Source organism: Chiloscyllium punctatum, chromosome 7 (genome assembly GCF_047496795.1).
Source record: "Chiloscyllium punctatum isolate Juve2018m chromosome 7, sChiPun1.3, whole genome shotgun sequence".
Lineage (NCBI taxonomy): Eukaryota > Metazoa > Chordata > Chondrichthyes > Orectolobiformes > Hemiscylliidae > Chiloscyllium > Chiloscyllium punctatum.
This window is the reverse complement of record NC_092745.1, coordinates 101,679,107-101,697,082: the sequence shown is the minus strand read 5'-3', so window position 1 is coordinate 101,697,082 and position 17,976 is coordinate 101,679,107. Positions and strand designations below refer to the sequence as shown.

General features: G+C 40.2%; 2 protein-coding genes across 2 annotated transcripts in view; both read right to left on the bottom strand.

The window, feature by feature from the left end:
• Positions 1–17,976, bottom strand: part of best4 (bestrophin 4) — a 103,547-nt gene that overhangs the window by 82,134 nt on the left and 3,437 nt on the right. The window lies entirely within an intron of this gene.
• On the bottom strand, positions 61–16,424 carry LOC140479979 (uncharacterized). Its single transcript, XM_072574443.1, has 2 exons — positions 16,301–16,424; positions 61–4,863 (listed from the first exon to the last, which is right to left on the bottom strand). The coding sequence occupies exons 1-2, from the start codon at positions 16,326–16,328 to the stop codon at positions 3,638–3,640; spliced, it is 1,254 nt and encodes a 417-aa protein (XP_072430544.1). The 5' UTR covers positions 16,329–16,424; the 3' UTR covers positions 61–3,637.

Here is a 17,976-nt window from a genome sequence, read left to right as displayed (position 1 = left end):
GAGTAGCTTGAGAGGCATGTGGCTTATTCTAGCTCCCATGTAAGATATCAATAGCATGGATTAAAGTTGAGATATTTAATTAATGTTCAAAAGCAAGAGCATACACTTTTTGGGTAAAATATCATGTCAGATTTCCAGGTCACAATATCTTTTTGCAACATATAGATGAGTTGATGAAAATAAACTCCATTTAAAAAAAAACACTTGTTATACTGAAGACATTATGAAAAATATATAACATAGCAAATATAACGGTTTCTGCCCAGTAATGATTTTGTAAATAAAGAAAGAGATAGACTAAATAAGGTCACAGATAACAGATATTAATCTAATCTACAATTAAATTAACAATATAAAAGGATGTGTGTTTTTCTTTTACATGATAATAATGCAGTCTCTCTTTAATTTTGGGCAGTTATATAGTCCTAGTCCAACATATCAAAGTATTAGTCATGTCAATGCCATCATGGCAGACTAGATACAATGAATAACTACTGCATGAGAACACATCAAAAGGCAGACAGCAGAGACTTGGATGCACACCCCAAAACTTGTGTCCCTCCATCCTAGTTCATGGTTCTTTTACTTAACTGAGAAAGTAAACAACACATGGAAGGATCTAGACCAAGTTGAAAGTACAGTGGTTTAAATCTTATCTAACTAGAGAAATGATCCAAGTGTTGGTGCTCATTTACTGCTTAAATTGATGATATTGAAGTTAATAATAAGGTATCATAGTTTGCCTTCACAAAACCGTTGGACCTGGAAGCTGTGACATCTTAGTTTTACAACTTTGTGGCTGGACACTTGATTATGATCAACTGTTCTGACTTCTCAAATGCTGCCAAAACATAAAATAAGCAGGAAATCCCAACTTTTGCATTTTCTTCACTACACAAGTACATTAACGTATTATTAATGATAACTGTAGCATGATATTATATAAAAACATATAAAAGGTTATCAGTTATGAAAGCATCAAATGTCACATTGCTCAAAAGTAATAACGCTACATGCTAATACAAGGAATTCAGTGTTCCTCAATCACAATACAACTCCCAATAACCTTTCCCACTGCTACTTGAACCAGTTGCTAGGTGGTGATAATTATTCAGTTTCCCACAACACTATTCTAGGGTGCAAATGTTGGTGTCTGAATGCTGTTAATGTGTCACCAGTTTTGGTATATTTAAAGCACATTCCTAAGGATCTCAATTGCTAACTTTGTAAATGCATTAACTGGTTTAAGTACTAATGCCAACAGGAAGGAATAAAAAGGCTTCATGTACCTCCTATCCTGGGATAGGAAGAATAAACAACTGGGGGAGCTTTGCTCATGACTCTTCTAAGAATGCCTTAGGGAAGTCCAGGGGTATTAACTGAAGGCAGGACAGGGCTCAGTTCACTTCAGAGTTGAATATTTTGCCAATTTCCAAGCATTTTTACAACCCCAAGAGGATTAAGGAGGGAATTCACTTGGCCATCACATTACCATGACCCTCGCCAGGTATTGTGGTTTGGGATCATTCAGTATGTAGAAGTAGAGGCTCCTGTTGGAATGCCTCACTCATTATGAAGGCAATCGTTCAAGCAAATGTTCTCACTAATCTGCATGTTTTCAGGGCTGGTAGTACCTAATAGATCCTTTGGGTTCATTAGTCGCTGTTTAAGTGTGTCGGTAGGTTTGTGGGCTACCATAATGCCAAGGGGTCTGAGTTGTCTGGAAGTCATGACTTCCAGTTGACTCACTCCCCTTGGCATCATGGTAGCTCACAAACCTGCTAACACACTTAAACAGCAACTCATGAACCTGAACAATCTATTAAATACTACCAACAAAATTAACGTCATTTACAAGATACCATGCAAGAACTGTAAAAAATACTACATCGGACAAACTAGCAGGAAACCTGCCACCAGGATGCATGAACACCAATTGGCCTCAAAAAGACATGACCCACTAACACTAGTTTCCATACATACAGACAAAGAAGGACATCACTTTGACTGGGGCAACACACACATCCTAGGACAGGTGAAAGAAAAACACACATGAGAATTCTTAGAGGCATGGCATTCTAATCAGAACTCCATCAGTAAATACATCGATTTAGATCCTATCTACCTTACCTTTTAAGAAAAAAGAACTGGAAATGACATCACCCACGTTAAGAAGCCAAGACCTATAAACAGAGAGGCAGGACATACCACCAGCACTTCACCAGAGACTCTCACTGATAATGTTGCCTAGTATGGTGATGAAACATCTGAAGACAAATATTCAAACTCTGTGAGCTAACTTACATACTTTCCTTTTACTTAATGTGAATGATTTTGCACTGGCCTTGTCCTGTGAAACCATGCTACAGTACAAAAGGAAGCAAAGCCCAATTGAAAGAGACAGAGGATCATGATAGTAAGAGGGCAGCTTGAAAGATCTAATTTGAACCAAAGGCTAACAAATGTAAGGTGTTGACAATTGAGGAGTGATCCACTACTTGGCCTTGTCCTTCCAAAGGAAGTTTCCATTACAACCTTAAGGACTGTCAACAACCTGTCATAGCATCCATGGGGGTGCTGGTGGCTTAAGTGAAAAGCTGGTATGTGGCCCTGCCTCCCTGCTATCATTGTGGATGTAGGATATCTAGTTATCATTTTGCAATTGATAGGGAGGCATGGAAGGAGGTCTCACGGACCCAATTTCTTACTGTTTCAAACAATATTCTGTCTGATATGACTTTGGTATGGCTACTTGGATAATGTACTGAATATTAATGTTCTGTCATTTTAACATAAATTCACGAAATATGCTTGACATATACCAAAGGATTGTATGGAGGTTCATTCCAAATATCTTGTTGAACTGGTCAAACAGGCAGTTTCACCTGTCAGGAAGTATTGCACGTAAGATTTCAGTTTAAGAAATGATGACAGCATGAAAAGACAAGACATTGACTTATTAAATTTAAACAATGAGCCACTATAAACATGGTATAGACTTCTGATCAAACTGGTGAGCGTCTATTTTAGCCTTAATGTGAGTTACGGGTAAATTCAAATTGTGCTCTCTGTTAATTTCAATCAAATGGGCTACAACTTAGCATTCACCCCCAAATACACTCAGTACCCTAGGTGGGTGAGTGCAAAATGGGTTCAAATTCTTAGACTGAACTATTGGTGCCTTCCATAAAGACAGTCCACACTTCCAATTGGATTATACTTGACGAACATTCAAAGTTATCAAGAGAATAATAGAACTTGCACCATTTTGGACCACTTCTCTCCCTTTTGACTCTCCTGACTTGTTCTGGATTTATTTGATGGAACTTTGCTTCTCATTGATGGAAACTGCCAATGGAACTGCAACTTTAATTTTGAACTATGTCTTGGACCTAGGTGAAAACATTGCTTTGATATCCCGTATGTTAACAAGTAGTTATAATGTTATTGGTATTATCCCAATAGTAGGTCTATATTTTAACCTTAGTAAGGTGTCTCTACCACATCAATTATTCTGTTTTTATTCTTCATGTAAATGTGCTAAAATACAAGTCCTCAGTCCATCTTCATCATTCTTGCATACTGTCAAATGTTTCACTCTGGCTTTTGTGAAGTCTTTTATACAAATGATCGCACATCACGAGGTCAAATCGATATTTTCATATTCACCATGGTCAGAATCATCTAATTCAATGTCAGGAACTAGATTGTAGTAATTTGCTGTCTTATTCATGTAGAGCCTTTGATGATCTGACTCTTGTAACTCCTCTGTGACGTTCACCAATTCTGGCTCAGCACGGACTTCCTCATCTCTATCTTCTTGCACTTTATTATTGGACACATCAACACATGTGACTGAGTCAACAGAAACACTCGGCTTAATTTCCACTTCTTCATACAAATCACGGTTACTACCCAGCAAGGCTGTTGAGGGACGTAACATAAACTGGTTTCTGCCGAGAATACTGTTTTCATATCCTGTGGGAATGGGAGCTGTCTCTGGAGTCCTGCAAGTTATATACTGATGATCCCCTGCATTTGAAAAGCCAGATTTCTCAATGGTGCAAATTTGACTGTCTTGTCTCATGGCTTTAAAATCAGACCTTCTTCTTTTCCAGCAGTAGCAACATAACACCACTGCAAGAATTGCAAGCAATGGCAGGCAAATAAAGAGAGCTGTGAGACCATGGGAACGACAGATATCTGAGCGATGAATGTCTATGATATTCACACCTTGAGTGTGCTTTGGTGTGTAGCACATAATCATGTTTTCTGATCCACCGATGCTTACATTTTTAGTAACATATTTTGCTAAATCATCATATAAGGCACATGTACACTCCAAGGTGTTATTGAAAAGAGACAATTTCATGAGGCTTGGTTTCAAGACATTTGAAGGTATAGATTTTAAGTTGTTGGAATCTAGGTACAGCTCCTGAATTTGGTCTGAAGCCTTTAAAAGGTTATCAGGCAACTGTTGAAGATGGTTTTTCTCCAGATGAAGGATCTTTAAGCTGGGTGCGTTTATGAGGAAGTTCGAAGGTAATTGTTCTAATTGATTATGATCAAGATATAGAGCCTCCAGAGAACTTGGGTTTTCATCCATTTTGTGAATGTCAGATATGTTACAACTTGAGAGGTCCAGGACCTGGATTCCTGACAAATTTGTGAAGACATCCCATTGAAGGGTACCAATGTAAGAACCAGTGAAGTTTAAGCAACATTCTTCTCTCACCTGGCTAAATTCAAAAGTCCTGAAATTGACATTGTCATCACATAGGCAGACACCATCTGCAGCCTCTGGACCCCAAACAACTGCTTGTAGTAGAATCCATTCCTGAAGTAATATCCATAACCTTGGACCTAAGAAGAACAGATCACAACATGGTCAAATGACGGGTGTACCACAGTGTTAAAAAAAGCCCAGGCATGAGTGGCATACTGTTTGCTGATTTCTTCAAGGACTAGTTTAAGTACACTTGGTAGGTTAATAAAGTTTTTTTAATTGAAATCTAGGCATTGAAAAACTTACCTTATCTTTCCAGAAGGGTTGGCCACCACAGCTCCGCTGCTTAGGCTGATCTATATGGACTCCAGTAAGGTGTTCAACAAGGTTTCCCATGGGAGACTGGTTAACAAGGTTAGATCTCACGGAATACAGGGAGAACTAGCCATTTGGATACAAAATTGGCTCGAAGGTAGAAGGGGGTGGTGGATGAGGGTGGTTTTCAGACTGGTGGCCTGTGACCAGTGAAGTGCCACAAGGATCAGTGCTGAGTCCACTACTTTTTGTCATTTATATAAATATTTTGGAAGTGAGCTTAAGAGGTACAGTTAGTAAGTTCACAGATGACACCAAAATTGAAGATGTAGTGGACAGCGAAGAAGGTTACCTCAGATTACAACAGGATCTTGACCAGATGGGCCAGTGGGCTGAGGAGTGTCAGACGAAGTTTAATTTAGATAAATGTGAGGTGATGCATCTTGGGAAAGCAAATCAGAGCAGGACTTATACACTTAATGGTAAAAATCAATGAGGTAAAAACAATGACTGCAGTTGCTGGAAACCAGATTCTGGATTAGTGGTGCTGGAAGAGCACAGCAGTTCAGGCAGCATCAAATGAGCTTCGACTTAATGGTAAAATCCTAGGGGATGCTGCTGAACAAAGTGGGGATTGGAGTGAAGGTTCATAGCTCCTTGAAAGTACAGTCTCAGGTAGATAGGATAGTGAAGAAGGTTTTTGCTATGCTTTCACTTATTGGTCAGAGGATTGAGTACAGGGGTTGGGAGGTCATGTTGCAACTGTACAGGACATTGGTTAGACCACTGTTGGAATATTGTGTGCAATTCTGCTCTCCTTCCTATCGGAAGGATGTTGGGAAACTCAAAAGGGTTCAGAAAGGATTTACAAGGATGTTGCCAGGGTTGGAAGATTTGAGTTATAGAGAGAGGTTGAATAGGCTGGGGCTGATTTCCCTGGAGTGTGGGAGACTGAAGGGTGACGTTATAGAGATTTATAAAATCATGAGGGGCATGGATCGGATAAATAGGCAAAATCTTTTCCCTGGAGTTGGGGAGTCCAGAACTAGAGAGCATAGGTTAGGGTGAGAGAGGAAAGATATAAAAGAGACTAAAGGGCAACTTTTTCATGCAGAGGATGGTATGTGTATGGAATGCACTGCCAAAGGAAGAAGGTTGGAGGGATATGGGCCAAGTGCTGGCAAATGGGACTAGATTGGGTTGGAATATCTGGTTGGCATGGGCGGGTTGTACAGAAGGGTCTTTTGACAAAGGATCAGTTAGACTCGAAACATCAGCTCTTTTCTCTTCTTACAGATGCTGCCAGACCTGCTGAGATTTTCCAGCATTTTCTCAATTTGTTTTTACGTAAGGGTCTGTTTCTGTGCTGTCCACCTCTATGACTCTAGGACCCTATGCTTGTGATGAAGTCAGCCAGGTGGACCTCATAGAATAAGAGTTCCCTGATTGGGACTGTTAACCTGGTCCAATCATGAAAGCCTGGCTGACATAAAAAGGTGGAGTGTCAGGGACACTGAAATGAGGCAGTACTGTAGTCAAGGACAGTTCATGTATAAATAAAGGGTGAGTTAGTGATGGGATGCTGTGCTTTTCCAGCACCACTCTAATCTTGAACTATCACTAGACTATGGGAGAAGCAGCGAATTATGTTAGTCGTTTCACCGTCTCATGGAGCATACATCTGTCCATCAAATATTAGCCTTTTAAACTGTCCTCACTCATACCAACCCTTTCTATCATTACAATCATTTCTTGATTACTATTGTTCATTTTAAAATTAATTAATATGATACTTTTCACTCTAAATCTATAACCGAACCATGTAGTCCAAAGAGCAATGAGAATTCCCTCAAGAAGAGAATTATGCAGCCACAATTTGACATCACGAGAAGGTTTGTATCTATGCATCTGGTGCTCCTCCAGGTATGCCATATCTTTAATGTGCAGCAACCATCTGACTGGTCACCAGATACATTCCATGCCATTGTTACACTCATCAATCTCCATTGTGTGTCAGTTCTTGGCCATGCGTGTTTCACTTCTCTACCCTTGTGCTTTGCTGTTCCAGATCTTGTCCTGTTTGCTTCTTCCCATGCCTCAGGATTCGCCTGCCCCCCACCCCCCTTGCAACTCTCTCTCGGACCAGTCTAATTCATCTTCTGATTAATGGCAACTCCTATAAAATGATTGTACATTGATGGTGTCATTGAAAATAAAAGGCAGATGGCTAGATTTTTTAGATTATCCTTATTAATTGCCACAAATGTTACCTGCCACTTGTCAGCTTAAGCCTGGATGCTTTCCACGTTCTGTTGTTATCCAGCATGGACAGCTTCATTATTAGAAAAGTTGTGAATGGGGCTGGACACTGCCTATGAACAGCTCCACTCCTGACCATATGAGGGGAGGAACTGAAGGGAACTGGATTCAGGTTGCTTCCCTGAGGGATCTCTGCAGCATTGTCCTGGGAATGTGATGATTGCTGTTCACACTTTAGAGTGATCTCAACAACTGGGGAATTCTCCCATTGAATCCTATTGACTTCAATCTTACACTTGCTGTTGATGGTCATTCTGAAATGATCTAGTGACAGCAACAAAGCCACGTTACATTAATTGGTCATTTATATTTATACTAATGATTTAGCCAAGAAAATAAAACATACTGGAAAAATAAACCACTGAATGGTATTTCCACACCTAGGTCACTGATTTTACATATTTTACATAGCAGTTATGCATCTATTAATGTCTTTTGGAGGGTAAATCAGAGTAGAACAATAATTTTTAGCCTCTATATACGCTTAACTGGTTATTTTTCTTTTGGGTGATGGAGGGGGTGGGAATAGTAGTCAAAATAGGGAGGAAATTAGAATGATGTTTCCACTAGGTCTGGTCGAGTCTGCACACAATGATTCAATTTGTATAAAATATATTGTTTAGCAACTTTAATGAATATGTCAAATCTTTTGTGTGAGTTCAATTTAATTATAGTATGATAAAGGGCCTGATAATAATAGCACATTCAGTAAAACCTTCCTTATCTTAACTCAGCTCCCGTTTGGAATTCCATTTGTACTCACGCCCTTTCCTGGGCAGTACTGACGTGCATATTTCCTGTAATAAACTATTAGAAACAATTTGAACATCTCAATAAAGGAAGACACTAATAAAAAAAAATCTTACAACACTGGAGCTAGGAATGTTTAATTGTTTCAGTGATCTCCAAGTAAAATGTCGTACATGTTACAGTGGAAACTTTCCTAGGCTTACACTGACAGAAATGCACTGTATACACTGTATCATTGACTGCCTATGTACCCAAGAAATACCTTTACATTTCTAAATTATTTCACCTTTTTATCATTTTAGCCACTTTTAAGTGTCCTGTACAAAGATAGGACAAACACAAAAAAGGGCGGCTAAGTCCCTCTTTCTAGTTGTCTATGTGATTCGAGTGGATTCACTTTAGTGTGTGAGGTGCTAACAGTAGATAAGAAGGAAATGGCAAATGAAATGAAGAAATGTTTTGCTTTCGTCTTCACTAATATAGCATTTCAGTAATAGTTGTGAACAGGAGCTGGAAGGGTGAGAGGAATTTAACATAAGCAAGTCATGTGGGCTGACAAGTCCATAAGACTGTAAGATCATAAGACATTGGAGCAGAAGTAGCCCATTCAGCTCATTGAATCTACTCCACCAGTCAGTGATATTATGGCTAAGGTGGTGATAAATGAGGTGATAGCCTAATGGTATTATCACTAGACTGTTAATCTAGAGGTAAAAACAATGACTGCAGATGCTGGAAACCAGATTCTGGATTAGTGGTGCTGGAAGAGCACAGCAGTTCAGGCAGCATCCAAGTAGCTTCGAAATCGACGTTTCGGGCAAAAGCCCTTCATCAGGAATAAGACCTAGGTAATGGGTCCAGAATTCTGCCACAGCAGTTGGCTGAATTTGAGTTCAATAAAAAATCTGAAATTAAGAGTCTAATGATGACTATGATTGATTGTTGGAAAAATTAATTTGTTCACAAATGTCCTTTAAAGAAGGAAACTGCCATTCTTACCTCGTCTGGCCTAGATCTAGATCTGTGACTCTAGATCTACAGCAATGTGGTGACTCTTAAACTCCGGGATGGACAACAAATGCTGGCTTCACCAGCAATGTCCTCAACCCATCAATGAATTAAAAAAAGCCCTTAACTCCACTTTATTTTCTTTCCCCATAGCTTTCATTCTCTTACTGATTAAAAATCTATCTGTAATCTGTCTGTTTTAAATATACTTAATAATCCAACCTCTGCAGTAAGAATTCCACGGATTCCTTACCCTCTGAGAGAAGTTCCTTCTCATTTCTCTCTTAAATGGGTGACCCCTTATTCTGATATTATGTCCTTTGATCCCAGACTCTCACAAAAGGAGAAACCACCTCTCTGCATTTACTTTGTCAAGTCCCTTAATAATCTTGCATATTTGAATAAAATAACCTCTCATTCTTCTAAACTCCAATGAGTACAGGCCTAATCTGCTCAATCTTTCCTCATATGACACTGCTTCCATATTCAGGATCAGCCAACTGAACTTTCCCTGGACAGTGTCCAATGCCAGTATATCTATCCCTAGGAAAGAGCTCAAAACTGTTTACTATATTCCAGCTGTGGTCTGATTCATGCCTTGTATAGTTTTAGCAAAACCCTCTTTTATACTTCATTCCCTTTGAAATAAAGGCCAAGATTTCATTTGCCTTCCCTATCACCTGCTGAACTTGATTGCTAGTTTTCTATGATTTGTATACAAAGACTCTGAAATCACTGTGTTCTGTAGCTTTCTGCAGTCTTTCTCTATTTAAATAATATTCAACTCCTCTCATCTTCCTGCCAAAGTGCATAACCTCACATTTTTCCACATTATATTCCAACTGCTCATGTTTTTGTCCCCTTGTTTAACATGCCTATATTCCTGTACAGATTCTGTGTCATTCTCACCATTTGCTTGCCCACCTATTTCCATGTCATCTACAAACTTGACAACACTTTGTTTATTTTCCTCACTTAAGTCATTAATAAATATTATAAATAATTGTGGCTTCAGCACTGAACCCTGTGGGACTCGTTTAGTTACAGGTTGCCATTCTGAAAAATTATTTTATGAAGCAGCTTATAGTACTTTATCAAACACATATTACATTGATTGCTTCCCCTTTATCTTTCTTAGCTCTTCAAAGAATTCTATTAAATTTTATTTCCCCTTTGTGAACTCATGCTGACCCTGCTTGATCATATTATGTATTTGTAAATGCCCTGCTAGTGTGTCCTTTATGATAAACACTAACATTTTTACGATAACAGAAGTTAAGCTAATTGGTCGTTAATTACCTGTTTGCTCTCCCTTTTCCTTTTTAAATTTCGACATTTTGACGTTTATATAAATGATTTAGATATGAACATAGGAAGTATAGTTAGTACGTTTGCAATCGACACACAAAATTGGAGGTGCAGTGGACTGCGAAGGTTACCTCAAATTATAACAGGATCTTGATCAGATGGGCCAGTGCGCTGAGGAGTGGCAGATGGAGTTTAATTTAGATAAATGTGAGGTGCTACATTTTGAGAAAGCAAATCTTAGCAGGACTTATACACTTAGTCGTAAGGTTCTAGGGAGTGTTGCTGAACAGAGACCTTGGAGTGTAGGTTCATAGCTCCTTGAAAGTAGTCACAGGTAGATAGGATAGTGAAGAAGGCATTTGATATGCTTTCCTTTATTGGTCAGAGCATTGAGTACAGGAGTTGGGAGATCATGTTGCAGCTGTGCAGGATATTGGTTAGGCCACTTTTGGAATATTGCATGCAATTCTGGTCTCCTTCCTATTGGAAGGATGTTGTGAAACTTGAAGGGGTTCAGAAAAGATTTACAAGGACGTTGCCAGGGTTGGAGGATTTGAGCTACAGGGAGAAGCTGAACAGGCTGGGGCTGTTTTCCCTGGACTGTTGAAGGCTGAGAGGTGACCCCAGAGGTTTATAAAATCATGAGGGGCATGGATAGGATAAATAGACAAAGTCTTTTCCCTGGAGTGGGGGAGTCCAGAACTAGAGGGGATAGATTTAGATGAGAGGGGAAAGATATAAAAGGGACCTAAGGGGCAATTTTTTCATGCAGAGGGTGATGCATGTATGGAGGGAGCTGCCAGAGGAAGTGGTGGAAGCTAGTACAATTGCAACATTTAAAAAGCAGCTGAATGGGTATATGAATAGGAAGGGTTTGGAGGGATATGGGCCAGGTGCAGGGAAATGGGACTAGATTAAGTTGGGGTATCTGGTCAGCATGGATGAGTTGGACCAAAGGGTCTGTTTCTGTGCTGTACATCTCTATGACTCCAAATAAAGGTGTTGCATTTTAATCCTCTGGAACTTTTCTAGAATGTAAGTAATTTTGAAAGATTACTCTCAGTGCATCCACTATCTTTGCATCTACCTCTATGAATATCCTTGAATGTATCCCACCAGACACAAGAGACCTGGTGGTCATGAGCCCCATTTGGTTCCCTCCCTGGGCCCTGATGTATTTCATCCTATAAACAAGGCAATAGATGCATTCATGTTAATTTTCCAAAATTCCTGAGACACAGGAAAGGCTCCACTGGACTTGAAAGTAGCAAATATAACTGCATGGGCGGCATGGTGGCTCAGTGGTTACCACTGTTGCCTCACAGTGCCAGGGACCTGGGTTCGATTCCTGCCTTGGGCAACTGTCTGCGTAGAGTTTGCACATTCTTCCCGTGTGTGTGGGTTTCCTTTGGGTGCTCTGGTTTCCTCCCACAGTCCACCGATGTGCAGGTCAGGTGAATTGGCCATGCTAAATTGCCCATAGTATTAGGTGCATTAGTCAGGGGTAAATGTCATGTTGGGGAATGGGTTTGGGTGGGTTACCCTTTGGAGTGTCGGTGTGGACGTGTTGGTCCAAAGGGCCCGTTTACACACTGTAGGTAATCTAATAACTCCTCCATACAATCAGGAAGGCAGAAAACAGGACATTACATGCCAGTTAGTTTTGTGACTGCTATGGTGAACATGTTAAAAATGATCATTGAAGAGACTCTAGCTGTGCATTAAAAACAATCTCAGTAATCAGGAAAAGTCAGATGGAAATCATGTTGAACCAACTTATTGAGATTATTTGAAGGAGGGGCATGTGCTGTGGATAAAGAGCACCCAGTTGATGTTCTATCCTTGTATTTTCAGAAGTCATTTAATAGAGGGTCATATCAGAGGTTATTGTAGAAAATAAAAGCTCATGATATCATATTAATATGGATAGAAGATTGGCTGGCTGCCAGGAAACTGAGACTATACTTTTTTAAAGACAGAGATCGATAGACTCTTGTTGGGCAAGGGAGTCAAGAGTTATTGAGGTAGATGGGAATATGGAATTCAAAACAAAAATGGATGAGCCTTGATGTTATTGAATGGTGCAGCAGACTGAGGGGCTCAATGGTCTATTTCTGCTCCTATTTCATATATTTAACAAAATATGTCTTTTCTTTTAGCAATACTCAAGTTCTGTGCTACCAAAAGACTATTTGTAAGTAATAGTAATTATCCATAATTCACAAAGGATCATTGAATATCATAATTTATTTGCATTAATTCACAGAATGTGGGTATTTCAATTAGTTGCCTGTGAGAAGGTGGTGTTGGCTCATTATCTTGAATTGTTGCAGTCCATGTGGTATGTGTACATCACGTTAATTTTGGTTACATTGTTTTGGAACTTCAACACACTGATAATGAATGAATGATGACAATAATTGCAAGGCAGATGGGGTAACTCAGAGGAAACTTTGATATGCTGGCATTATGGTTTCTGTTGCCTTTGTTCATTTGAATTATAGAAATCATGGGTATGGATGATGCAGTGAAAAGACATATGATGTCTTTCTGCAATGCATCTTCTAGTTAATACACACTACAGACACTATGCCAGTGGAGTGTTGTTGATACAGGTTGTTGTCTTTTGGATAGTGCCGAGTTTCTTATTATTGTATCAACACTCATCCAGATAAACGGATAGTATTTTATTACATTCCTGCTTGTGCCTTATAGATGATAGGCAAACTACAAGAAGTCAGGAGGTGAATCACTCTCTATAGAATGCCCAGTCTTTGGTCTGTTCCTGCAGCAACAATATTGATGTGGTTGGTCCACTTAGGATTCTGGTCACTGGACGGTCCCAGGATGTTGATATTGGGTGATTTGATGAGAATGCTGTTGAATGTCAAGGGGAGGTGGTCATTGCATGACCTCCTCTATGATGCTAATTATACTTGCCACTTAACAGCCGTGGCCTGAATGCTGTTTGGGTCTTGCTAAAAATGTAGGTATGTTTCATTGTCTGAGGAGTTATGAATGAAGTGAAAGTCTGCAAGCATCAACAATCACTCATACCTGTGACCTAATACTGGAGAAAAAGTCATAAATGAAGAAGCCGTGATGTTTGAACTGGACACACTGTCCTTAAACCCCTGCTGTAATATCTGGGGAGAAGAATGATTGATTGCCAGCTACTACAACCATCATTCTCTGTGCTATATTTTTGCTGAAATGTTACCTTGACCCAGCCCACATTGATGTCAACAGCAAACAGTATCACAGAATTCAGGTTTTTTTTGCCAATATTTGGCCCAAAACTGTAATGAGGTCTGAAATCAAGTGATCCCGGCAGAACCCAAACTGAGAATCAGCATGCAGTACTTATGAGCACTGTTGATGACTCCTATCACTACTTATTTACCACAAGACTCTGATCGGTTTGAGATTGTTAATAGAGTCATACTGTTGTACAGGAAACAGACCCTTCGGTCCAACCAGTCCATGCCAACCATAAACTCAAACTAAACTAGTCCCATCTGCCTGCACTTGACCCATATCTCTCCACATGTTTTTTGTTCATGTACTTATCTCATTGTAACTGTACCTACATCCCCTACTTCCTCATGCAAACCACATCATGTGAAAAAATTGCCCCCTTGTATTTTTTAAAATCTTTTTCCTCTCACCTTAAAAGTATGCCCCCTCATCTTGAAATTCCCAAACCTAGGGAAAAGACATCTGCAATTCACCTTATTTATATCCCTCATTATTTTATAAACCTCCATAAGATCATTCCTCAACCTCCTATGCTCCAGTGAAAAACGTCCCAGCCTATCCAGCCTCTCTTATAACTCAAACCCTCCAGTCCTGGTAACATCTGGTAAATCGTTTCCAAACCCTCTCCTTCTTAATAATCCTTCCTATAACAGGGCAACCAGAACTGGACACAATCCTCCAGAAGAGGCCTCGTCGACATCCTGTCCACCTTCAACATAATGTCCAAACAAAGGTCTGAGCAATGGAAGCAAGCGTGCTGAATGCCTTCCTAACCACCCTATCAATATGTGATGCAAACTTCAAAGGATTATGTACCTGAACCTACATCTCTCTGTTCTACAATACGACCCCAGTCCCATTTTTAATTGCACAAGTCCTGCTCTTGTATGTTTTGCCAAAATGCAATACTTTGCATTTATCCAAAATTAAACTCCATCTGTCAGTCTTCAGCCCATTAACCCAATTGATCAAGATCTCTTTGTAATCTTAGATAACCTTTGTTTAAAGAGAAATGTTTAACTGTTTAAAGAGAAATCCAAACACCTTGTGTTAACCAATAGTACTATGCCACAGGGTTTCACTTTTTAACAAAACAAACTTTGTATATAAAAGAATTAAATAGCTTAGCAATATGGTGCTTAAATACATATGTTATGCACTCAGATTTACTACTTACATCCCTCTTATCAGAACTCTGATAGGACACATTAATCTTAAAGTTATTTACTTTTGTATGGCCCATCATAATTATGTTTCAATCCTCTGAAGAATTTTCCTTAGTTCCAGCTATTCTCAGAAGTAAAACTTCCACCTTATTCTGGTTACTTCTCGGCACTTCCAAACATATCTGTTTGCTGCTTTCTTGAGCACAAGATTCTGCAGTGACCAGGGATAGGATGCTCCTCTGGTTGAAGTCACACACTGCACAAAGGAAGGTTGTGGTGGTTGGAGGTCAACCGTTTTACCTCCAGGACATCACTGGAGGAGTTCCTCAGGGTAGTGTCCGAGGCCCACCATCTACAGTTGCTTCATTCAATTACCTTCCCTCTATCATAAGGTGAGAAGTGGGTATGTTTGTTAATGTCCAGGACAATTTGTGACACCTCAAGTATTGCACGCAGTAAGGCATGGACAATATTTGGGGCAGCATGGTGACTCAGTGGCTAGCACTGCTGCCTCACAGCACCTTGGGTGACTGTCTGTGTGGAGTTTGCACATTCTCCCTGTGTCTGTGTGGGTTTCCTCTGGGTGCTCTGGTTTCCTCCTACAATTCAAAGATGTGCAGGTTAGGTGAAATGGACATGCTAAATTGCCCATAGTGTTAAATGCATTAGCCAGAGGCAAATGAGTCTGGGTGGGTTACTCTTCAGCGGGTTGGTGTGGGGTTGTTGGGCTGAATGGCTTGTTTCCATACTGTAAATGATCTAATCTAAATATCCAGATATGGGATGTGAAGTGGCAAGTAACATACATGACACACAGTTCCAGGCGATGACTATCTTCAACAAAAGAATATTTAACCATCGCACCTTGATATTCAATGGTATTGCCCTTGCTAAATCCCCCACTATCACCATCTTGGGGATTACCATTGATCAGACATTGAACTGGACTAACCATATAAGTGTTGTGGCTACACAGCATGTCAGAGACTAGGAATTGTGTAGTGAATAGTTCAACTCCTGAATCCCCAAAGTCTGCTCACCATCTGCAAGGTGCAAGTCAGGAGTATGAAGGAGTACTCCCCACTGTCCTAGAAAAGTGCAGCTCAAACAATGCTCATGAAGCTAAACAGTATCCAAGACAAAACAGCCTGCTTGATTTGCACTAAACCCACAAACATTAATTCCCTCCACCACTGATGCGCATTAGCAGCAGTGTGTGTAATTTAAAAGATGCACTGCAAAAGTTGACCAAGGTTTCTCAGACACCGCCTTCCAAAGCCATGACCATTACCATCTGGCAAGACAGGGGCAGCAGATACATGAGAACACCACCATCTGCACATTCCCCTCCAAACCATTCACCATTTTGACTTGGAAATATATTGTCATTCCTTCACTGTCGCTGAGTCAAAATCCTGGAACTCCCTCCGAAATGGTACTGTGGCCCTACCTATTTCAAATGGACTGCTCTGGTTCATGAAGAGAGCTCACCACCTCCTGTTCAAGTCAAAATTAGAGTGGTGCTGGAAAAGCACAGCAGATCAGGCAGCATCCGAGGAGCAGGAACACCACCTGTTCAAGGACAAGTAGGGATAAGAATCAATGCTGGCCCATCCAGCAATGTCCACACTCTATGAATTAATTTAAAAAAGCATTATAGATGTTATGCATGGATGTTTTTGAGACAAGGTGTGTAGTGAGGCATAAAAATGGGAGAACTTCTGCATTAGGGTGAGTTCTTGCCTGCTCAGTACAAAAGTATATGTCGGTTAAACAGCAAATTTTACAGGCAGGAAATCCTGGCGCCCATCAGGACCTTTCAGGCTCCAACAGCCGGCTGCCGTAGTTAAAAGGCACCGAGATTGCACTTCAATCTCTGCAACCAGGAGCATCACTCCACCACTGCACATCACCCTCACCCTTTCCTGAAGATATCGGAGGCCAAGCAAAAAATCTGACCATTCTGCCAAACCATGCACCATTGCTTATTCAGTGTTGCATGCTCCTAGCAGTATGAATTAGCATTGTAAGGTACCACTGCAGAAGACTGTCACATAGGATTTTGGGTCCCATGCATTTCCATTAGAATACTCAAGTTCAGTCAATGTCTGCCACTTCATTGCATCTACCAATGTAGTACCACTGGCATCACAGTGGTATTACCTCTCACACATCTGTAGGATTCACACTTAAAGTATAAAGGTTACCACACTCAGGAGCACCCACACCATCCACTCAGAGGGAATCACAACCAAAGGAAGATACACATTTGATGGCATTTCATCAAAGGTTTGCTTGGGACAAGGACAAGGAGAATAACCACAATAGATAGTCTTTTGAGTTGAGCTCCCTTTTGAGTTCAGCTCTGCTTGCCTGCCCCAATGAAGGTTGTCAGCATCAGCCAATATTGGCTTCCTTGCTTGGATAGACTTGTTGGTCTGGTCAAACTTCACTGTTAGCATTTAACAATAACTACTAGATGAGACTTCACATGAGCTGATCAACACGGACAGGCTTCAGCTTTCAGTAAAGTATTTGAGCATAGAAATGGCATAGAAATAAAGCAGTCAAGTAACTGAAGAAGCTTGTACTCACTACAGTTTGGAGCTACACACCTCATATATATACGATCGGGTTTTGTGAATGTAAGTGCTTCACATTTTTGACTAACCTAATTGTGCTTATGAACCCAATTCCAGTGGGTTGGGAATGTTAATGAGTTTTCAGAAGACATTAATGATGAAAAAACAGGTTCCCAACCATGAAGGTCAGCAAAGGCAACCTGCCTTAAAGATCCTGAAAACTTAATAGCAAAGTTTGAAACCTGCCTTTGGGAAATTGAATTTCTGACATGTTCCCACATTCTCCAGCACTAAAGTCACCCATAGCCTATATTAAATACACTCAGCTGTTTCTTGCTATCATGTAGAGTGAATTGCTTTCGCTAAAGATTAGCATTTGTGATTTTGGGGACCTTAGGAGGATCACAAGGAGATCATCCACTGGTGGAGGAAAAATGCCTATTTATAGATACTGACCAATGACCAGGTGGTGGCTTAGTGGTTAGCACTGTTGCCTCAGAGTGCCAGTGATCTGGCTTTAATTCCATCCTCAGGCAACTGTCTG

Bases quoted from the DNA above. Each gene is read 5' to 3' on its own strand.
- LOC140479979 (XM_072574443.1), bottom strand. From the start codon at position 16,328: ATGAACCAGAGCAGTCCATTTGAAATAG. The intron at 4,864-16,300 runs GTAGGGCCACAG...TGTTCTTCTTAG, and splicing joins GAGCAGTCCATTTGAAATAG to GTCCAAGGTTATGGATATTA.